This window comes from Pteropus medius, unplaced genomic scaffold, assembly GCF_902729225.1.
Source record: "Pteropus medius unplaced genomic scaffold, Ma_sr-lr_union100, whole genome shotgun sequence".
Taxonomy (NCBI): domain Eukaryota; kingdom Metazoa; phylum Chordata; class Mammalia; order Chiroptera; family Pteropodidae; genus Pteropus; species Pteropus medius.
The window spans coordinates 2,076,938-2,101,990 of NW_024343578.1; the positions used below are offsets into that span (position 1 = coordinate 2,076,938).

The 25,053-nt window shown below is 40.3% G+C and overlaps 1 protein-coding gene across 4 annotated transcripts in view; it reads right to left on the minus strand.

Annotated features, from left to right (window-relative positions):
- CACNA2D3 (calcium voltage-gated channel auxiliary subunit alpha2delta 3) overlaps positions 1 to 25,053 on the minus strand; it is a 793,860-nt gene that overhangs the window by 494,414 nt on the left and 274,393 nt on the right. For all 4 annotated transcript variants that reach the window (XM_039867421.1, XM_039867422.1, XM_039867424.1 and 1 more), the window contains one exon: positions 3,759 to 3,921. In XM_039867421.1, the coding sequence (XP_039723355.1) occupies positions 3,759 to 3,921 (163 nt within the window). The remainder of the gene's footprint in view (positions 1 to 3,758; positions 3,922 to 25,053) is intronic.

Sequence of the window (25,053 nt, forward strand, 5' to 3'; positions counted from 1 at the left end):
AAAGAGCGTGGTACTCAGGGCACAGGTGGCACCAAGCTGGATCGACAGTACCCCAGAGAACTTCAAGTGGAGGAGGAAAAAAAATGTATGCAATGCACTTCTGAGACAAGGCAATGCTAGAATAAAGGAATAAACCAAAATCAGTTACATAGCAAACGACCAGAGGGATGAAAGAGGTTCTGTTGAGCTGGTTTTTTAAGAAGAAGCATTTGGATGAGCACAAAAGGAGGAAGCGGGCATAATAAGAATGGAGAGAAATGAGATATAATGGAGGAAAGAGAAAGTTATACTCAGTAAACAGAATGGGGGCTCACCTGGGTGTACAGAGGTGACAAATGGAAATAAAGGGGTAGGTTGAGAAGAGAGCATTTTTCTTTCATACACGCACATATGCAAACGCACATACACAGATATATACACACATATATGTACACATACATATATAATATGGGCGTAGGCATATATGTACGAATGTGTGTATATATGTATATGCATGTAAATTTTATACCATTTCAGCCTGGACAGTACTTAAAAAAGAGTTCAGCTTTATCTGAATCCACTGTGATACTATCAACAGTTCTCATGAAAGCATTCTGCCCCACGCTTTACTCATAAAGGAAATGGAATTTGTCACAGCTCCAAAGGCATAAGCAGCTAGTCCTCAAAAAAGTCCCTCAGGTGGTAAGACCCGTGGGCTAGGGATGCCAGAGCAACCCCTCCTCAAATATCTGTTGAAGAGGTTTCATGAAGAAGCTGCTGCATCAGGCACCATGAGGACCCTGAGACACATTTCTAAAGACGCTAGGAATATGGCTTTTTGAATTCCTATAGGCAGTAGGACAGCTTGCCCACAAGTCACCAACTCTGAACCTAAGTCTCTCTCAGTGCCTACAAGGAAAGTACCTCAAGCACAGAGCTAAGTGCTGACCTGGGTGAACAGCCTGTTTTCAAGGCTCAGCAAAGAGGCAGAAAGCAGATTGCAGAAAACAGGTAGATTCTACCAGTCAATTTCATCTGTGACTAGAAGTTATGCTCAAGAGCACAGCTCACAGCAACTACTAAAGCAAGTCTCAGACCATTTTGCCAGGTACCTGTGGGGGTCCAAGCTGCCAGGAGAGCATGACGCTGTACTGATTTCCTTTGTTGGACATAAGATTTCTAACTCAAGAACATCACAGCCAGTGACCAAGCTCTGAGCATGTGTTTTGAGTACATGTCATCGATAACCAGTTCTGAGCTGGAGGGCCCTCTAAACATAAAGTACATTTCTGCAGCTTGAAAAGAAAAAAGACCGTTTGGGGCTGGTTTGAATTAGGTAGAATGGAGACAGGAATTTTCTTGCAGTTCCCTCCCCTCTCCCTTGGGCAGCTACTCACCACCTAGCAGAGACAAGATACAGGGCCTGACTGACCTTGGTCCATGACCCCACATCCTGGCTAGGGGACCACTGAGTCTGGGTAAGGGCAGCAGGCAGACCCTGCGAGGGCTGCTGAGAATGACTTTCCATATTATCACCTACCTCTATATCTCAAGGGATTTGACTGTCTTTTAGGATTCTGCCTAGCAAAGCTCACAGTCACAACTCTGCAGCCTATGTCATTGATGGCGGTGCGGGTCCCTTATGTGTGGCAGCCATCGAAAAATACGACTATGCCTTTAAAGCTTAAGGTGCAATTAAATCTCTATAATGGTGCTAATGGCTCAAACAACCCTGAAGCAGCTGCCATATTTAAAAGATCATTCTGAAGTATTTTATGTCCAAAACTGCTCTGTAAAATCTTGTTAATTTTTTATCTTCAGTTGAGAATATATTTAATACCGAGAGGATGGCTTTCTTCCAGCCACACTATATAAAAGGGGATTTCCTTCATCAGCTGATAAGACTGCTCTGGAAGACTAAACTCCACTGGACAAAGCTGAGCTCAGCCCTCTAAGGCTCGAGTTCTTAGGGATCTGCCCCTAAGGAAAAGTCTAATTTGAAGATTAGGTCATAGGATCCAACCCAGTCCAAAGCCCACTAAGGGCTGTTCAAACCGACATTACTTTCTCCAAGAGGGAGAGAGACAAATGTGTGACTGTCCACATGAGCAGTGGTCAGGTCCCCTCCTTGACACTCCTACTGCCTCTGACTTTCCATAATGGTGATCAGTCACTAATAATCTCATTACCTGTCTGTTCCCCAAGTAAACTGTGAACCCCTCACGAGAAGGGCTACATCTGGTTCACCACAGGTACCCTGATAACTATCAAAACAATTAATGAACAGGGTACTGCCTCTACTGAATATTAAAGATGGGAAGCAGGTAAACAAGGAAAGGAAGACATTAGATATCCAGTCAAGAAAAGGCGCAAGAAAAATGTTTCAGAGACAATGAGTTGGAAGTTCTTTAATCATTAACCAACCTCTTTAAACCATGATCTAGAACAATTTAGAAACGCAATTTATATTCACGTTATATGCCAATAATAATGATGACAGCTAAGGTGGCTAAGCACTTTCCACAAGTAACCGTTGTGCTAAGGTTGCACACATATCGTTATATCTTCACAATAACCCTCTGAGGGTGGCTGTACCCTAATCCCTATTTTATAAAGAGGGAAACTGAGGATCAGGGAGGCAAATCTTTGGATCACAGAGCCAGCAAGGAGAAGAGTAGGATTCAAATCCAGAGCCTTTCCTTTGACCACTGCACTCTTATATATGAACTGAAACTGGGTAGGTAAGGATGGAAATTGGCCCCTGATATTTTTGAAACCTCAAAGGTAGACAATAAGGCAGATTTTTACTTTGAAGATGCCATTGCTTTCTGAATTGTTTTTCTGGCAGGATGGCTCTTTGTTTAGAAGTCCCCCAAGTCTGACAAAGCAGAGCAAAATCCTGCTCAACGATGATGATGACTAGGGTAACATTGTGAACTTAAACTCTTTACACACATCATCTGTTTAGTCCTTACAGTCACCTCCTGAGGCAGACACAATCATCATCCATATCCTAGAGAGGAGGAAACCAAGGTCTAAAGGAAGGCAGTGGTGCGCCCAAAGTCACAGCCAGGAGGAGGTGTGACCCAGGGTCAAATCAGAGTCCAACTGCTGCCAGAGCCCGGCCCTTGGCCATCATTATCCCAACTCAAATGGACAGATAGGAATTTGGGGAAAAGAACTCTAGACTCTATGTGAAGACTAGATTTGAGGACACAAGCCTGAAAACAGGGAGCCCCGTTAAGGCCCATCCTCCTCTGTACTCTAAGGAAAACCACAACTGATTCTACTGCAGCCCCAGGAGTTCCCGAGCACTTAAATACCATTACGAAGAATAGCGGAAGAAGAGAGAGACTACCCCAGGGGTCAGTAAATGACCTCTTGTTGTAGGTCAAATCCAGCCATCTGTTTTCGAAGATAAAAAGTTTTACTGGAACACAGCCATATCCACTGTCTATGGCTGCGTTTGTTTATGCCAGAACAGCGGAGCTGAATAGTTGCAATGGAGGTTGTATGGCTCGCAAAATCTGAGCTGTTTACTATCGGCCCTTCACAGAAAAAAAAGTTTGCCAACCTCTGAACTACATGTTAGAGAGCTTCATGCAAACAGCAAGCCAGAGCCTCCAGGCAGAACAGGCACATATCACCTATCCAGCTCATGCTGACACGCTCAGCTTATAATTGCATTTTTACAAAAAACACAAGATCCCAAACCAGCCAGTCCTGCCCCACACCGACTCCTCCCACCCTGTGAAAGGAACAGCAGCAGCGAGACTTACCTTTGTTGTACATGTTCGTTGGCACCTGGACATCACTCAGACTGATGTTCACAGGCAAATTATTGAAATGGTCATTTGGAGCTAAGATGAATTCCTTTCCCAGCTCCAAAAAATTCCCATCTTTGTCCCTTTCATTTATCAGCACGGCATTGAAGTATTCATACTGAAAGAGAAAGTCAAAAACATTACATGTGACTCCGGGCAGAGGGCTGTGAACTCAGACAGACCTTGGCAGAGGCTGCAGGCCATCCTCTACCCTTGTGGATCCTGCGCTGGTCGCATAATCCCTTTTAGTCTTTCTTATCATCTGTGGCAGCTTTCACACAGGTGTGATAGCACTATATAAATATTTCCCAATGTCATTAAATATTCTAGGAAAATATAAATTGAAGAAGCTGCACAGTACTTCATTATGTAAATATAGAGAAAACTGCCCTAAAAACATTTTAATTCTTTAAATTTTGAAGACAGACCCTGTCCTTATGTAGCCTCCACTTAACCTGCAGGAGACTGGAAAGAATCAAAAAATAACAAGAAAAAATATAATATGTCAGAGAGTCATACTCACTGTGGAACAATAGTTAAGCAGGGTAAGGGGAGGCGGCACTGGAAGGGCTATGTTTTTACATACGAGGCTCACTGCTCTGGTGACACTCACACAGGGACTGAATGAAAGGAAGTGAGTTGTGTGGGCATCTGGGGGAAAATATCCCAGACATAGGGGATAGCAAGGGCAAAGGCCGCCAGATGGGAGTGTGTCGGCATGTTTTACAAGTGATTGTGTCATCACCTAACATACATAGAATGCTTACTTTGTTCCAGAAATTATTCTGTTTTTCAAGTGTTAACTCTTCTTTCATGTGCTGATTCTTCTAAAAACTCAATGAAGAAAGTTTTACGAGTATTTCCACTTCACAAATGAAGTAACTGAGGTATAGAGAATTTTGGTACCATGTTATCTCAACAAGCTTTTTCTAGGAACTGCCAAGTCAATTTTTACATAGACGTGAAAGGGATCTAGAATACTGGACACAATTTTGAAAAATAAGAACAAAGTCCAAGGATTCACATTTCCTGATTTTAAGTCTTTTTGTAAACCTAATTAATCAAAACGGTGTGGTATTGGCCTTAAAATAGACAAACAGATAATGGAACAGAGAGAGTCTAGAAATAAAGCTGCACATATACAGTCAATTGATTTTCAATTAAGGTGCCTAGATCATTCAATGGGGAAAGTATTTTCAACAAACTGTTCCAGAACAAATACCTAATCATATGAAAACAACATTCTCAACCTCTAATTCACAATATACACACATTAATTCAAGATGCACGATAGACTTAAATATAAAAGCTAAATCTCTCTCTATATTTTTTTAAATGATGAATCTTTCTGGCCTTCAGGTAGACTATGATATCTTAGGTCATGGAAAGCACTTATAATTTTAAAAATTGATAATTTGGACTTTATGAAATTTCAAAACTTCTGATCATCAATTTCACAATTATTAAAACAATTAGGAAAGCCACTGTTGAGGAAAAAGTATTTATAATACACATATGACAAGTGACTTGTAGCCAGAATATGTAAAGGACCCTTATAATTCAACTTAACATCAATGAAACTATAGGCAAAAGATCTGACCAGGTACCTTACAAAAATGATATATGAATGGTCAATATGCAAACAAAAAGTGTTCAACATTGTTAGGTATCAGGGAAGTGCAAAATAAAATTCCAACCAGATGTAATTTTAAATCCAGTAGAATAGCTAACATTAAAATTTCTGAAAATACTAAATGCTGGTGAGAATATGGAGTAAGCAGAAATCCCATTCATTGCTCATGGAAATATAAAATGTCATAAACACCTTGAAAAACCATTTTGTAGTTCCTTGTAAAGTTACCTACCCTATGACATAGTAATTCCACTCCTAAGTATTTATCCAAGAGAAATGAAAACATATAGCCACAAAAACACCTATCTGAATGTCCATGGAAGCCGCATTCAAAACAGCCAAAACTAGAAACAACCCAAATGTCCATTAACAGAGGAAATAATAAACAAATCTGTGATATATTCGTACAATGGATTACTACTCAGGAACAAATTGCTGACACATTCAAAATATGTATGATTTCAAAAATATTTTGAATGAAAGAAGCTAGAATCAAAAGAGTACATATGAGTGACCCTATTTATATGAAGTTCTAGAAGAGGCGAAATTATTCCTATGTAGTGACAGCAATCAGGGGCTGCTTCTGGGAGAGAAGGTGGGGATCCATGGGAAAAAGACACGAGAACATCCTAGGTTGCTGGAAATGTTCTATGTCTAGATAGGGTGTGGGTTACTCAGATGTACTCACTGAAGTACATGCTAAAGAACTGCATTTTACTATATAGAAATGTATGCCTCAATAAGAAAAATCACAAAAGACCTTTCACTTTTCAAAAAATTAATTCAAAAACCTAATAGAAACAAAACTCAATTTAATAAATTCCACTCCCAGCCATTTTTAAAGAACAATTTACTGTGACATGATACCCTGAAACAGAAGAAATCATACATTTCTGCTGAAACATCACCCCAAGTGTTACCGAACTCAAAGCGTTCACCACTTGGTGTGGTTGTCATTAGGTAGTTTTATTTACTTGCAGCAAATAAAGGAGACCAGAGGTTCACATCCAAAGCTCTGTCTCACTGAAGGGAGGTTTAGCCATTGCTCATGTACACTATTTGGTTAATTACAAGTTGATTTATTCTGTGCAGTTAGCTACACTTACGGATTGGGTTCCTGTCAACCTCATCCTATTTACAGCTGTGTCTGCAAAATACTGTGCTACATTTTAACATTTAGCAAAAATAGCACTTAGTAAGAATGTCCAGACCATCAGACCCTTGTCCTATCTAACAAAGGGAGCACTTTACCAGGGAGAAACACCTTGACAGGCCCATGAACTGTCCACCCAAGGGGAAGGCCCCTTCTTCTGAAGGGATCTCCTTTCTAAGAAACATGTGGGGCTTCCTCCCACAGCTCCATGTTGAGTAAGATCTTAATCTTCCACAGACTCGAGTTCTTCACAGAATATTATCAACACTTTAAAAAAAAAATCAAGCCTTCAACACCACTGTTTCATTATAGCTGGATGTTAAATTAACAACACAAAGCCTCTGCCTGCTTGGTAAAGGCCAATGCAATCACGGTTTAGGCACAGGCTCTCTGGAGGCAGCTTCAAAACTGCTGTTTAACTGAATAATCTGCACAGCCCAGAATGTAAATAAAGGAAGGGTGGAAATGCAAGCAGGCTTTTGCTCAATGGCGCTCATCATTTACCACGGGCGACTGTGTGTTCTGCTTCTCCTCTCAAATCCATTTGTCCATTCTGTACTGATACTGAAAGGCTGACTCAGCACAAACAAGAAGAATCATTCTTCAGTCCTTGGAATTTATCACTATAATTATGAGGCTCTGTGGCTTTGTCCACATGATCAAGGAAAAGATATATTTAGCCTAAGTCACCTCAGTATTTCTGAATTCTTGTCACCCATGGAGTTCGAGTAAATTAATTATTTTGTGAGAACATCTGATAACCTACCAAGTGTGACCATGCACAGGGGAAATTAATCCAGGGGACAATGGCATATAAAGCAGTGGGTGTGCTGGGCACCAGAACCCGGCCTGGCACTGTCTTAGTCCAATGAGTGTCTAAAACTGATTCAGTAGGGCAAAAGTAGGCCTTTGCAGTTTTTCTGTAAAGGGTCAGACAGTAACTATTTTAGGTTTTTGTGAGCTCTACAGTCTCGTTGCAATGCCTTGACTCTTGTTACAGCAGGACATCGGCCACAGACAATACATAAGCCAATGGGCCTGGCCACGTGCCAGTAAAACAGTAGGGTGTTATGAGATTTTCAAGAAACAGAAATAAAAAAGGAATCAAGCATTTCTTTCATTAAAAAGTTTTTGAGCACAATGTAGAAAGAAAAGAACAATGTTGGAGGACTGATGTGACCCAACTTCAAGACTTACTATAAAGCTACAGTAATAAAGACATTGTGGTATTGGCGAAAGAATAGACAAATAGATCAATGAAACAGAATAAAGAGCCCAGAAATAGACTGCCATAAATACAGTCAACTGATCTTCGACAAAGGAACACAGATAGTCTCTTTAACAAATGGTGCTGGGACAACTGAACAACCACATGCAAAAACAAAAACAAAAAAATCTGAACACAAACCTTAATCCCTCCACAAAAGTTAACTTGAAATGGATCACAGACCTAAATATAAAATGAAAACTATAAATCTCTTATAAGATAACATGGGAGAAAACCTAGATGACCTTGAGTATAGTGATGCTTTTTCAGATACAATACCAAAGACACAATCCATGGGAAAAAATATTTAAAGACTTCATTACAATTGAAAACTTCTCTATGAAAGGCAATGTCAACAGGATTAGAAGACAAGCCACAGAGTAGAAGGAAATATTTGCAAAAGATATGTGATAAAGAACTGTTATCCAAAATATACAAAGAACTCTTAAAACTCAACAATAAGGAAACTAATAACTCGATTTAAAAATGGTCCAAAGACCTTAAAAGACACTTCACCGAAGAAGATATGTAGATAACAAATAAGCATATGAAAAGGTATTCCGCATTATATGTCAACGGGGAAATGTGAATTAAAACAACAATAAGATACCACCAAACACCTATTAGAATGGCCAAAATCCAAAACACTGACAACACCAAATACTGGTGAGAACGTGGAATAAGAACTCTTTTACATTGCTTGTGGGTATATAAAATGGTACAGCCACTTTGAAAGATAGTTTGGCAGTTTCTTACAAAATTAAACATAAACTTACCATATGATCCAGCAATCATGCTCCTTGACATTTACAAAAAGTTGAAAACTTATGTGTACAGAAAAACCTACACACGGATGTCTACAGAAGTTTTATTTATAATTGCCAAGACTTGGAACCAACCGAGATGTCCTTCAGAGGGTGAGTGGACAAGTAAATTATAGTAAATAATAATCCAGGAAATGGAATATTACTTTGCACTAAAAAGAAATTAGTTATAAAGCATGAAAAGATATGGAGGAAACAAAATGCATATTACTAAGTGAAATAAGCCAATCTAAGAAGGCTACACTCTGTATGATCCCAACTCTGTGACATTCTGAAAAAGGCAAAACTGTGGAGACACTACAAGATTAGTAGTTGTCAAGGGTGTGATGGGGAGAGCTGGATGAATAGGCAAAGCAAAGAGGATTTTTAGGGTGGTGAAAATAGTCTGTTTGATAATGTAATGATAAATATGTGTCATTGTACATATTTCCAAATCCATAGAATGTAAAATATCAGGAATGAATCCTAAGATAAACTATAAGTTGTGAGTGATTATGTGTCAATATAGGTTCATCCTTGGTATGTATGTATGCATAAATAAACAAATAAACAAACAAACACACAAATTAATTAATTAATTAATTAATTAATTACTAGAAATGAGCAAGTACCATTCTAGTGAGTGATGTTGGTAATGGGGGAGAGTCTGCATGTGTGGAGCAGAAGGTAAATCTCCACACCTTCCTCTCGATTTTGTTACAAACCTAAAACTGCTTTAAAAAAGTCTTTAAAAAATGTTTTTGAGCAGCATTTCCTAGATACATATTTATTTATAATGCATACATACTACATACCAACTGTATACTAACATGTATACTCTAAAACAAACTACAAAAATTATATCAAAAGTAAATAGAAATAAAAGTGACAATCTCTTCGGGCATCCCAGTGGCTGTCTTTGTGCACCCCTCGGTACAGCATTTCTGTGCAGTGTCCCAAAGCAGCATTTCCAAAACATGATCCGCGCAACGGAAAGCCATTTCACAGAACAGTCATAAGGAATAATTTTTTTAAAAATGTGTGCCACGGTGAACAAAAGTTTGGCAATACAGGGAAAGGTGAGGTTTAAAGAAAAGCAAAGAATTTTCTTTATTTCAGAACTTGTCAGAGTCTTTAACTTAGTCTGAGAATATACTGTTAACTTTTAATGTCTATTAACTTTTGAATGCAGCATTCCTCAAATAGAGCTGATCATGCAGGTGTCCTCCTCAACTCATACATTGGGGGGTCACTGTACAAGTACTTGTGTGATTGTTTTATCAAGGGGCAACTACAGGAATCGTGTCCATGTTAGGCATCGTTATATCCCCCGCCCCTGGCACTCGTTAGTTGACTAGCTGACCAAATGACTAATGAAAAGATCCATCTGATCACCAGGTCTCTCTCACAGACCTGTCTTCACAGTCAGCTCTTCCAGGCCACGTGGTACCCAGGTATGTTCTTAGCAGATTAGAAAGATCATGCTGTAAGCAGGTCTCTTATGGCCCAGGGAAAGGGAAGCTGTAGAAGGCCAAGGTCATACTGCTGCACTGCCTCTGTCACAAATTCAGAGAGAAAAGTGTGTCCAGAGTAATGGAATGAATGTGAATCCAGAAGTGGCCAGAATTACTGGTCTGTGCCAATCACCATAGGATGAAGGGGAAAAGGCAGGAGTCCTGTGATAACTCCACAACCTGCAGCTTCTGCAAGGGCTGCCGGAGCATCCCCTTGCTGGTGGAGTCCATCTCCTTCAATGCCATTGTCACAAACATGGTAATTTTCAGTTCGGATACAGATGCCACCAGGGAAAATAATTCATTGCTCCTCCACTCCGCCAAATGTAGAATCCTACAGATCAGGACTTATTGGCCCAACTGGATTCCTGTCACTATGCAGAGTCAAACTTCAGATTCAAGGGGAAATATTACTAGATAGCAAAAATATTTCAGCCTGTGTGGCCTTTTTGATTAGTTGGTGGTGACTGCCTATATGTGTTGAGAAGACTTCTGGGGCAGTATCTCAACCAGAGGAACCTGTGCTCTCCTGTTATGGTGCCTAACCTCTCCTACACACGTGTGTGTGTGTGTGTGTGTGTAAGGGGAGGGTGGTGGAGAGATTAAATGAATTGGCTCATTTGATTGTGGGGACTGGCAAGTCCAGATTCTGTAGGGTAAGCTGGAAAGCTAGATATTCAGGTAAGAATTGGTGCTGCCATCTTGAGTCCAACTTCCACAGGGTAGGCCAGGCAGGGTTTTCATGTTGCAATTTTGAGGCAGAATTATTTCTTCCTTAGGGAACCTGTGTTTGTTCTTAAGGCCTTCAGCTGACTAGATGAGGCACCCCCTCGTTGTGGAGGGTGATCTGCTTTACTCTGATTGTAAATGTTAATCACACCTAAAAAATGCCTTCACAGCAACATCGAAACCGGTATTTGACCAAATAACTGGGTGCCACAGCCCAGCCAAATTGACACATAAAATTAACCGTAACGACTGTCCCTCTTAATGGACTGTGGCAGTTTGTCAGCTGGATTCCCAGCTGTCTCCTTGTCCCCTGCCACCTATCCTGGCAGCAGCCATAGTGATTGCTTAAAAATGTGAAATTGGACTGTGTCACTCTCCAGTGGTTTCCTGCCACCCTCAGAATAAACCCTTTCCAGGCTTTGAAAGGCTCTCTGGTCCAGATGCTACCCATCTTGCCCAACTGGTCTCCACTGACCCACCTCTCACCCTACTCCAGCCTAGCTGCTTTTGCTACAGTTTAAGCAAGTTTGTTTTCACTTAAAGGTCTTTGCCCCAATCTCCAACCCTGGCATGCAGGCTGAACCAGTACTCTGGGATGGCCTGTGGCAGCCACTCTCCTCAGTCTTTATAATAAACTCTCCTGTTGGCTCAGCTAACTTGAGTGTGTTCCTTACAAGCATAATGTCCTAACTAGTACTCATCACATCCTGATAATGAGGGACCTCCAGGATCCATCAGAAAGACTTACCCTCAGCACCTCCAGGAGCCACAAGGAAGTGTCTCTCCCACCTAGGTGGGTCCTTGTCCCTGTGCTCATTCCCCACCTGGCCCTGTTACTACTGGCTCCAATATCTACCCAACCCCAGTCCTGTTGGCCCAACTGTCACCCACCTTTCTCTACCTAATATTTATATACCTTAATTTCCTCACTTGCAAGTGAAGCAACTATGAACTCCTTCGCAGCTGCACGTCAAGCTTCTAACAGTGCACCCAGCATAAGTAAGAACTCAATAAAGGACAGCTGTGGTTAAGGGCACAGTGCCACCTGCAAAGCCCAGGGCTCTTCCACTCACTCTCCTGAAGCCTTTCTCCTTCCCAGTTACTCTGCCTCCTTGGATCTTCTCTCCCAACTCAATTAATCACTGGGTTCTTTGGCCCTTTCCTTCATGGTATTTGCTTCCCTAGAAACCCTTAGAAGGTTGGTTTTGGAAACCAACCTAAAGGCAGGTTGGCACCTATGCATCTCTGTATTTCAGGAGCTTCTGTCCTTTCCAGAGACGACGTGCCTTTCTCACATCTACAACCCCTATACCAAGCACAGTGCCTGGGTCCTCGGTCAGGTGGTGGGGTGAATAAACGAATACAACACTGCTCAGCTGTACCAGTTAGGTAAGCAGTTTTATGTTACCACCAGCTGAGAAGAGGCTTCCCACTCCCTGCCCAGAAGTTAGCTCCAAACCAGGGGAGAAATCTGGGTGGGCCTCCTGATTCCCATCCTTCCCTCCACCTGGATTTCACCCTGTGGTGCATTCATGAAGCAAGGAACCAGCCAGGTAGGCGAAGCGAGGAGGGAAGGGGCTTTGGAGCCTGATGCCCAGGGTTGAAACCATGCTTTCTTCTTAAGAGCATTCTTTCTCCATGAAAAGGGAATGGTGATGCCTACATCTTCAGGACTTTCTGAGGTCTGAATGGGATAAAATGTACAAAAGCAATGGGCACAGTGCCCAGAGCAGGCTCTTAATATGTTTTGGTTCTCTCCTCTTTTCCTTATTATTTTCCTCTTCCGTGCTCTGGGGTGATGGCCAGCTTTTTACAACTTAAATTAAAAAATAAAAATTAGTAGGAATATTAGCTCCAAATGAGCCAAGTAAATACCAAATTCCCAGTGCACGTGCATCCTATGGAGAAGTGACACATATCCCTCCTCATCCTGCCCCCCTCTAAAGGTCTACTGCTGGTTACCACTCAGTAGTCTCATTTTTCTCCTCAGATGTGAAAATTGACGTTTTAATGATATGTTCCAGAATATTTCTAGGTATTAATGTTATATTAACTCATTTATAATTCCCCAGTACCACAGTTCCTTTTAAAAAGCAGATAATGAATATCCCCCTCTCAGCCATCTGGAATCTCTGGCCTCTGAGAATACTCAAATATGAGTATTAATGGCCTACTTAACAAGCTACTTATGCAGGCCTTGGACTGCAGATCTCTGCAGGTCCAGCTTTCTGCTGGCCATTTGGCATTTAATTTTAAAAGCCTTGGAATGGAGCATTTAACTCCAGCATGCTGGGTTCAAATCCCAGCTCGGCTGCTTCATCACAATCTCTGTTACCTCAACCACATATGTGATTACAACCACCCACATTATAGGAGAGTCCTTTTGAGAAAGAAATGCATAAAAGATACAAAGCACTCAGTTTACCGCCTGACTCACAGTATTAGGTTGAACTGGACAGTACCACCTTTTTCAGAGGTCAAAATGGTTATATATTGGTAATCTCGTATGGTTCCACCTAACAGGGTTTCAAATAGTAGTAGTCACTACTGTGGTGGAGCTGACTGTCAAGCCAAAGGCAGAGGGAAACTTTTGAAAAGACAAGGCAAGAACACCATCATCTCCACTCACCAGTGATGGGTTTTCCAGTTTGTCCCTCAGCTCCCACATTGCCCATCCCCCACTCTCATCTCCTTAGAGCAGTGTGAGCTTCCTGAAATACAGAGCTGTTTGGGCCATCCCTCAGCATGCAATCCCCCAGAGACTTCTCACTGGTCTGAGGACAAAGGACAAGTTCCTTACCACGGCAGACAAGAACACAAAGCTCTGGCTCCTGCCCTTCGTGCCAGTCATCACCCAACCTCACTTATCTCTCTGTTAGTCCCTCCACTGCTCCACGATCCTAGGTCCATGTAGCCTCCGTCCATGATGTTACCCCTGCTGAGAACATTTTCTCCAGCTGACATTTTCATAATCCTCATTCCTCCTTAGTTCCAGTTCAATGTTCACATCCTCAGGGCAGCCCCCTCTGACCCTCCTGACTAGAGACATCCCTATTGGGTGTCCTTGAAGTCTCATGCGCCTCTCATGCATAGCACTTATCCCAGGGTCATAGCACACTTTTCTGAGTGACTATTTAGTTGAAATGGCCTCCATTCTACAGTGTAAGACATGTGTTTGCAGGTACCACAGCTGTTTCTTCTTGTGCCACTGTAATCTCAGCATCTAATAAAATACCTGGCATATCATACTGCAGCAGTTCCTTGCAGTGGTCCCTAAGACATGGCAGGAGCACAGAGGAGCTGAGGGCAGCCAATAGTGAGCCAAGCTATAGCCCAGAGAGACGAGGCATACCACTGGGGAAACCGCATAGGGTCTGAGGGCTCGGACTCCTCTGGGGCTCGTCTGGTTGATTGCTCGGTCAAACATCATGATAAAAGGACCTCTCCAGGCAGGTGAGAACCCCTCTGAGGGTTATCTGTGTGTGAGGCAAGATGGTCATTTGGCATTTAATTTTAAAAGCCTTGGAATGGAGCATTCCATTCAGATGGCCAATCAGAGTCTTTTTCAGGCAATGCTATGAATGCTGAGAGATTGAGGGTCCCAAGCCCTTTATCAAGGGTCAAAAGTTACACTATTGCTGCTTTTGGCTGCCAGGGGCCATCTTGCCTCACACACAGATAACACTCTTCCAGCAGGGCCTAATGAACCCTAGCAAAGTAACATTGGACTAATGGACACCCCAGCCTAGCTGGGCCTCTCATCAGTTTTTTTATTCATCAAATGGTTTTGAAGGTCTTCTATGTGCTGCCTCTTTCCTTATCACCCTCCTTACCTCAGCAGCCAGAATGACTCTTTAAAAATTAAATCTGTCACTACTTCCCACTGTGTAGAATACAACCCAAAGTCATATGTGATCTAGCTCTTACGTGCCTTTCCAACTCAATCAGACACACTGGATATCTCTGGATCTTCAAACAAGACAAGCCCATTTCTATCTCAGGGTCTTTGTATTTATTGTTCACTCTGCATGGAATGCTATTCTCCGAGATATTTGCATGGCTGGCTTTAGCTCTTAGTATAAATGTCAGCTTCACAACAAGGTCTTCCCTAAACATCCTTGACTATACATTTCCAGTCAAGCACTGTCAAGCCTAATGCAACAGAACTTTGTGCAATGATAGACATGTTTTATATCTACATGAATACAGTAGCTACGGGCCACTTGTGGTTATTGAGCACATGAAATGTTACTGGTGTGACTGAAGAACTGACTCTCTTTAATTCAATTTAATTTAAATAAATTTTAATTTAACTCTCAACAGCCACATATAGTTAGTAGCTACCAAATTAGACAACAACAGGCCTATTACTCTGTTTTATTTCTTTAGAACAATCAATATCTGAAGTTCTTTTTGTCTGTTCATAAGTTTATGTCCATCTCCCTCAACTGGAAACTTGCACTCCATATGGTGACAGGGACTTTTTCTGTTTTGTTAAAAGCTAGAAACCCAGTGCCTGCAACAGTACCTGGCTATTGAGGTACTCAAATATGTGTGGAATAGGTAGGCATGTGTCCAAAAAGGCATTGATACAATTATCCTCATAACATCCATCCAAGAGCAGGAGTTTCCATCCCAGGATTTGTGCCCAGCAATTGTGAGATATGTCACATTTGTTATTACTAAAAGTGGAAGTACTCACATTTTCAAAGAACTGCTTTTTCTAATTAGAGTAGATTTAAGGTTATCTAAATAATAAGGTCACACCCAATCATTTGTATCCAGATTGATTTTCTTAAGTGAGAGGGAAAGCAGGCCACTAACAGCTAGAGGAGAAAATTTGCATATGGGAGTGTGTCACACATATGAGTATCATCTGTCACTTCCACTCGGGTATGAAAAAAATGGCACGTGTCGTGAACAAAATTGCTTTTCTCTGATCACCATCTCATCTCCCTTGTTTCAGAAATTGAACCCCAAATCTCTGATACAGTGGGAGATGGCAATCATGGGTACTCTGTCAGCCACACTTCACAATGTGACCCAAGCTGGACAATCGAGTCTTTTTCAGGCAATGCTATGAATGCTGGGAGATTGAGGGTCCCAAGCCCTTTATCAAGGGTCAAAAGTTACACTATTGCTGCTTTTGGCTGCCAGGGGCCATCTTGCCTCACACACAGATAACACTCTTCTGAGAACAAATTCATACAGAAACAAAGAGAGCCAAGAGCTGGCAAAAAAAAAAAAAAAAAAAAAAAGAGTGAAGTCTGATCAAATGATTCTTAAAGGCGGAGTCATACCTTGGAATGCTCAGATATGTGAGTCAAAAAAAAATCCTCTTTTTGTTTTTTATTCTAATTTGACTTGGGTTGCTGGAGCCCTGACTGAGTCCAGAAACACTGCCATTAGCACCTGCAGTACGATTGGCTTCCCTGAATCTCAGTTTTCTTTACATGTGAAAGAGGGCTGAAAACAACCTCTTGTATTAGTTAATTTTTTTATAAGTGATAAAATTGATCCTAAGATATGAGAGTGCTTAATAGAATTCAAAGAACTGAATATAGCCAGGCCCCAGGAACAGCCTGAAACCAGAATCAAGAAAGCTTCAGGGTCCTGGTCCAAGTTCTCTCACTTCTCCTTTCTGTTCCTCTCTGGGTGTTTGCACCAGTCTCCTCTGTACACATTGGCTTTCTTGGTTCACTGATTCACAAAGTAAAGAGAAATACACTTGGCTTCTCCACGTTTACACCTTTCTATTCAGAGGTTGGCCCAAGACAAATTGAAATTTTTGATCCCATTCCCAGGTCCTGGGAGAGGAAATCTAATTGGTCCACTATATGTCAAGAGACTACCCATGATCCAATCAACTGGGACAGAACAGGTAGGAGGGTGATGGAATCGAGTTATAAAATTATGGTTCTTGGGACCCATCCTCATGAATAAAGGGCTATTGGGTTGCGGGGAGTCATTACTAGCCTAGCAGAGACCTCAAAAGGTATCTATACTATACTATAGAGGGTTTTTATAAAATCTTACTGGGCTAACATACTCTATATGAAATCATTGGTGAGAGTAAGTCGCTTGTTATATGGCTCACACTCAAGAACTATAAATTGAATCTGAACACGTGGCCTCTAGGTCCAAATCAGAAAACCAGCTTACAAGACTAGCCATCCAGTAATGAGCTCCTTTAGTGTCCAATAATTAGACATTTTTGGTTCAAGTCAAAAAAATTCATCTATGAATTTCCCATAACTGAGTAGCAAAATATGAAAGAACAAGACTTAATTAGGGTACTTGGGTTTTAGAGTATAATGCTTTATGTATAAAAAATACCTCGATTCTAAGGCAGGGGTCCCCAACCCCCAGGCCACAGACCGGTTGGGAACTTGGCCACACAGCAGGATGTGAGCGGCAAGCAAGCATGTGAAGCTTCATCTATATTTGCAGTATCTCCCCAGCCCTAGCACCACTGCTTCAGCTCCACCTCAGATTATCAGGCATTAGATTCTTGTAGGAGTGCAAACTCTACTGTGAACAGTACATATGAGGGATCTAGGTTTGTGTGTACCTGATAAGCATCTAATGCCTGATGATCTGAGGTGGAGCTGAGGCGGTGATGCTGGCGCTGGGGAGCAGCTGCAAATACAGATTAACATTAGCAAAGAGGATTGACTGCACAGAGACCATAATAAATCAACTGCTTGCAGACTCATATCAAAACCCTACCAGTGAGTGGCAAAAGACAACTAATCTGCATCTGGTGGCAGGCTTTATAGTAGCAAGTGAGTTGATGTACTTAATTGTACAGCTGCATATGGTAGCATCTGATTCTGCATTATGGTGAGCTGTATAGTTATTTCATTATATATTACAATGTAATAATAATAGAAATAAAGTGCACAATAAATGTAATGTGCTTGAATTATCTTGAAAACATCTCCCCTCCTTGGTCCATGGAAAAATTGTCTTCCATGAAACCAATCCCTAGTGCCAAAAAGTTTGGGGACCACTGCTCTAAGGCAAACCATATTTTTGGTGCTGCATATTAGTAGTATTAATCCATATTTAAAATTATCTACCTAAGTTGTTCTTTAAAGGAACTCTTTCAACTCCTAATAGACTAAAAATACTTTCTTCACAAAGCCCAACTGAAATAAGAAATAAATCACCCCCCTCATTTCTATATCATAATAACTTTACCATTCCCACTTAAAAGAGTTAAGAAGCAATTAAAAGATAGACAAAGAGTATGTGGCCTCATTATTATGATTATTACTGCAATTTAGAATGTTCTAGCATTTAAGATCACAGTGGTCCAGTTGCTCTGGTGATTTACTTCTGCACTTTTCACAGGATGTTAATTAAGGGAAGAGACATCCAAGGCCACAGCATACATACCACAAAAAGGCGACATTAATTTCCAGTAGCCAAGGTAAAAAATTATACTAATGTCCTTTCTATCACTACCTAGCATCTTAAACACAGAAGTGCTTCTCCGATAAAGAAAAAAGAAGTGATAAGGATAGTTACCTCCAATGTGCCCAGCATGAATCTGTGCCTAACATGTGGTGCTAGATTCCCCAAAACTAAGTACACACTTTGGGTGGGGAAGATCATGGGAGGGGACAGGGTAGAGAATGAAACAAATAGAAAATATAAGCTTTTCTAGACATATCTAGAATACCTAGAATTTTTCAAAATCCAGGGGAAAAAAATGTTATGTCATTTTCAGCACCCAGTAAGTTCTGTGTCATTTCAAAAAATGCCAGAGTTAAAGTTATGTTGAGGGTATGTGCCAGGTACTGTAGTGTTTCCTCACTCAGGACCTCTCAAGGTCTTACGCAGACTCTCCCACCCATGAGGAAACTGCAGTGATTAAGTAATTGTCTGAAGGTCTCACAGCTAGGAGGTGGCAGATGCTACCTGGAAACCTCATGTAACCAATCTCATCACCTACGCCACTTTTGGTTGCTCAGGGCCGCTTTCCAAAATTGCAGCTTAATAAGATGTCATGGAAAAGCAGTCGTCTTCTATTACAAAATACCTATTATCATACATTGTCTTATATTTAGTGAGTGTTCTGAATATATTTGAGTGAACCGACCTTTAATAATTATAATAAGTTGTGAAACTAGAATAAGTTGTGGAAACAAGATGTTGTGAGTCAAGAAAACAAAAACTAGAAATTAAATACAATGGCATTCCTTAAGGATTCTGCAACAGCTACTTAGGAATAAGATGGAAGATTGTGAAGCTGTCATCTTTTTTTCATTCAGCCCTCCCTGTTTATTTTTGTGTTATTGTTTTAACCTCATATGACAATAAATAAGTGAGATAAAAAATTAAACATCAAAATAAAAAATAACGCAAGATGGTAAATCCATTCAGTGCCCTGACATCTCATTTGAGATAATGCTCTGGAGAAAATGGATAAATTCTTCTGTGCTGACAATACAGATCGGGAACTGCTCTATGGCAAGAGAAAACAACTTCGATTTTGTCTTGTCAATGGAAGTTAACCTTCTGTGTAACCTTAACAAGCTCCATTCCCATCACGCACACTGTGAAGGCTCTGAAACACTTCCAACTAATCAACTGCAAGATGCTGTTTACTTTAGAGGCCTTTAGGATCAGAAAATAAAATTTTTCAGGTGCCATGTGTCAAGATCTTGGAAAAAAAAAATCATTGTGTAGTATAGCAGAGATATCTAGACTTAAATCAGCAACAAGCTCTTATAGTTGTCAATGATGCAAATACACACAAAAGCCCCTTTAAAATTCATATTCCTCCAGCATTTTTAATCCTTCCTCCATCAATTTAAAATGGCGATAGCACTCTGACTGCCAGGCTGTTAACGAGATTCATGATCCCTTCATTTGTTCTCTCAGTTAACATTTGCTAAGCACCTATGGTGTGTTGGGGTGATCGAAACAGTAGTGCTCACAGAGTATCCCATGTAATCTTGACATTCCTAGATGTTCTTATACTTGGTATGGGGTATGTAACTAGTTTGGCCAATGGGCAGTGAACAGATGTGCTATGTGTCACTTTCTATCTAAAGTATTTGGCAGGAGGCAATGAGAACCCCACACTGTCTTTCCCCCTTGTAGCAATTCCAGAAGCTACATATTCCAGATGAGAGAATGGAAAGTGCCTGGGTCCCTGAGTTGCCCATTGGAAGAGAAGGTCCCAAGAAAGCCCCTGGACCCACAGTGGTATTTACATAAAAAAGAAATAAACTTCTATGTGGTAATCCCCTGAGGTTTCGGCTTGTTATACTTACTAATACAGTTGGGCATTGGGATAGACTTGTGAAAAGAGGAAAAAGAATATAAATCCCTGCCCTAATTTATTCAAATCAAAGGAAACTGAAAATAAACATGTAATTATGGGCATTAGTCTTTTATAAATATGTTTTCTTAGATTAGCTTAAACCACCTCAATTCACATTCAGATCTCCCTACTTACTAGTAATGAAGGCATTCTATTTGGTTGAAAGCCTTCCATTAGTTTAAAAGCTCCAATTGTTGAACCATCAACGTCTATATGAGTATAATAAAGGACAGAATAACTAAGTGTTATGTAAGTGGAAGCTATAGCCATATTAACATTCATGAGTTTACCCACCACAGTTCCATTCATAGTCATTTAGAAATATAAATACAATAATAAAATTTCAACTTACAAAGAAGCCAAATGCTCCCCACCCCCCTTCAAATGACAACTAAGTCTGGAGTATCAGTTTCTTTGACGACATCTCAATTCTGCTCTAATTATTATGGGAAGAAACACTATTAGAGAGTTACCAAACACAGCAAATGCGATTTGTTAGGAATTATAATTGTAACTTACATACCTATTGACACATACTTCTCTCAAATGTTACCTTTAAAAGGGAAAATATATTTATCTGCCAACACAACCAAAAGAAATATAAATATCTGGCTGTTAAAAGGAAAAACACACTTTAGAAATCCCCGTGAGTATATTTTAGCATCATTTAATGAAAATTTTGTATAAACTAATAGAGCCAATATGGTATCATGGTGTGAGTAAGTTTACAGCCCTAAAGATCCACTTACATGAACGAACACAGACATCACTTAACCCCTCAAAGCATAACTTCCCTCTCCTCAGAAAGCTACACATTAATTCAAATTTATTCACTTCATAAGGCCTAGGCAAATGGAATTCAGATAAACTCATCTCGCAATAGAGTTGCCTATAGTTGGAGGTAGAATAAAATGAGAATGTCTATTACTTTTCAGCTACTCTGGAGAATGAATGCTGTGTACAATTTTTGGAAAAAAGATGTAAAGGCTGGTCTTGCGAAAACAAATAGCTGTGGAAGAACTGAGCACAGTTACCAATCACATTCCTGGGCTGTTCTGAAGTCTTTGATCTCTCCTAAAGAAGCTACAGAAGCCAAGTCACCTAGAAGCCACCTCAAATTCCAAGGCCATTGTGGAATATTAGCCACAGGTTTTCCAGGGGGTAGGGATGGAGATCACACAACTTATCCATCTGCTTAAGGTTTCCGAGAAATCCTGCAGGCATCCTAGGAACACACTGAAAACACAACTCCACTTTGACTATACAAATGAAACACCAGAGGGGAATGAAGGTTTGGGGGAAGCTGGTGATTGTCCCAAAACTTTAAAAGACAAAATAGATATGTGGCTTCTCATTGCATGTCTTTCCTGTTTCATCACCCAATGTAGCCTAGCCAGAGGCCACTTTTTCATGTCTGACCTCTACATTCCCCTTCCTGGAAGCAACAGTAGAAGAGCTGTCCACCCCGGGAACTTGGATTCCAGGAGGCCTTCAAGAAATGAGCATCTCCAGACCTGCTGCTTCTCCCAGACAGAAGCAAAGCCACACACAGGGCCAGAAAGTGTCCCAGGACATAGGGATTCCTGTGGTCATCACGAGAGGAGTGACCTCAGGCCTGAGTCAGAAGGCTGGGGTTTTCTGCTCTGGATTGTTTTGGTGAGTCTTCAGCCTTCTGAACCCATGTCTTCACATCTGTCAACAAAGCATTTCCACTAGATGATCCAAGGAGTCCATACACTTCAGATTTTAGAGTTTGTTCCCAGTGTTTTCAGGCATTCAACACCATCCAGCACCTGGGTATATGGAAATGCAAGTCTATGTTTCCCACCCAAACTGCCCCAAAACAGAAAAGAAATTAAAGTATCCCTGGAAATCAGGAGGCAGACCAAGTTGACCAGCCACGATCATTAAACTCCTAAAAGTTCCATGTCTAAGCTTAAATTTTTCATGCACATTTCATATTCTATAATTTATTTGCTTACAGCCCTGCTCTTATGGTTTTTCTTATTAAAAGATTTCACTTCAGCAATCAAAATGTGTACTTACTACTACTACACAGTAACCGAAAACAGCAGTGGTGGTTGACTAAGGCACTACAGTATGACAACAAAGCACAATGAGGTGATTCATAAGTAGAGAAAGTTTTTAATGTGGATGTAGGCTCAGTGTCTTCAAATCTACATGGCTCTATACAAAGCAGCAACAATCTCAACAAAAAGTTTTACCTTTAAAACCAGGAGAAGAGGCATGATGAGAAATCAAGAAATCCATTCTCAAGGTTCGCAATCTCAGTGTGATTGTTTCGGGGGAATCTTTGTATTATAAATTTAGGGGTTAGAAGGAAGTGTTAAACCTTATTATAGACTCTACTTGTATGAGCCTATGTAGAGGTAGTATGGGGATGAGCAGTTTCCTGTGATTTTCATATTCTGACAAACAATTGAGAGTAGAAGAAAATTCTCCTCTCAATTAAAAATTTTATAAGGATAAGACATAAACATGAAATTCCCAGAATTCCAAAGACTGTAGGATGTTTGATTGAATAACGACTACCAGCTGCCCATTGAGCGTGTATTACTGTAATATCTTAAAATACATAACTCAATCTTTTGCTTTCAAGTGTCTGTCCACATATTTAACAACAATGCTCAATTTCTTCTTTTAATGAAACTATTTAGCAAAATAATGTCTATCGATGATAGTTCTGTGCCTACAGCACACATGGATTAATATGAAACCTTCTCTCCTTTTGAGTTCTGATGTCTCCAAGAAGGAAGAGAGAAAAGGTAGATGCCACTACACAGCTCAGGACTCTACCGCTTTCATGATACAATCCAAACTGGAAGGAAATATGGGAGAATTGACCCAGGCAACACAGGCAGAGAGAAGCTTTCAGTAAGTTCTTTAACTAAGCTTTCCCAAACTCCAGTCTTTCTTGTGCCATGATCAATTTATCTGTACTACTTCACTTTTGTTAATTAATAATTTTATTATGCTGTTATTTTAAAATTTAAATATACTTTTTTTAAAAAGGTAAAATTTTTATAAAGGGAAAATTTGTATCACGAGCAATAAAGTAGAAAGAAACCATATCAAATACAATAAAAACAAGCAGTGGTATTAATTTTAGTTAAATATAACTGCTTGCTTTCTCAGTTAAAAATGGAGACATTTAATAACACTAAATTGAGGATTTCTTCCTGAGGTTGTTAGATAGAGGATCCATTGAGGAGCTTAACTTTAGAAAGGGTCAGATGTACCCAGAGTGACCACTATGAACTCCGGATTGGTCTCTGTTGACCTTCCCCAACAGGCCCAGCCTCCCCTCTGTGCTCCCTGATGAGGGCATCTAGCCACTAAATTGCCATTGATGGGAAGCAGTTTGTCACTCCAAAATATGTCTTCTGGAATATCGATTATTTTAAGTTGGTTATTTTTAAGAAAAGAAAGACTCAAGAAAAATCTTTGATCTTCCCACTAACTGCCTAAAATAATTTAGATAGAGGACCTGCTCCAATAAGAGAAATATTATCATAGATAATATTTAATATGAACTAGTGTGTAATAGGGAAGAAACAAACAAGGCCCATTTGTTCAAAGTCCTCTCTGTGTCCCATTGTTAAAGATGGCCCAGCAAACATTTATTTACCAAATATTTGCTTTTCCATCTCCATGTGAATTGCCATCCTGCCCTTTGAAGTTTCAAAGCACAACCTCCTCCTTAGCTCAGAACGGCATATAAGCTTTAACTGCCTCATATGTCTTTAGGTCCCCTCCCCCATATTTACATAAGTAAAAAATTTGGTCGTTTTCTCCTATTAATGTGTCTCATGCTAATTTGATGTTCAGTCCAGTCAGAAGAACTTAGAAGAGTAGAAGTAAAATTCTTTTTCTTCCCTTACACTATCCTATCTACTGCTTCTTTACAGCCAGACTTGAGAGAGGTGTCTGTGTTCCTATCTACCATCTCTTACATCTCTAAAGAGTTAAAAAAAAAAAAAAAAAAAGGCGTTATTGAAGCTTTAAAATTTTATAAAACTGCCTTCAAATAAAGGAATTTAGTTATAAACTAAAACGCTCTGGTTTTCTTTGGTTTGATTCTCAAAGCAGAATTGAACTCTCTATAGAGTTAGAGGTAGAAAATAATAGTTGATCTTGGTGGGACTGGGGCCTCAGCAGCTCCCCCATGACCCTAATAAGAGCCCAAGAAAAGCAATGAGACTTCCCAAGCATGTTGGCTAATTTTCTTAAAAGGATATTTCTTCATTTGTTCTAAGTAAATGGATTTCTGTACCAAAATCTCAAAGCAAAACAAAGCAAAAAAAAAAAAAAGCCCTTTATTCCTGTTTTCTTCCTTGCTGCAACAGAGACTTTTCACACCCTTTGCAATTTTGCTGAGGGAGGTAATTCAATAATTTTATTCTCCAAAAAGCAGAATCACAGGCAAACCTTGGAGAATTCTACCCTAGATTAAATCAAAACTCTACTGCTCATAAGGAGTGTATTCTTTCCTTTGCAATGGGAATAGCTGTAGTGGCAGTGAATCCAGGAGCAAAGGTTGGTGCCACCAACCTTTGTCCCCAGGCTCCACCAGGGCAATCTCTATCACCTGAGTTGCTTCATTAATTTCCAACTTTACTCACTATTTAAGGTAGTATTTTGCCTAGATTTCTCTTTAGTTAGTTATCCTAAGTGTCTGTACTGAGATTGGAACGAAAAGTTTGATACCAACATCATCAGTGTAGAGTAAGTTTGCAAATAAAGACTGGTGGTTATAAAGTATTTAAAAGGCTCCACTAATATCACCACTGGAT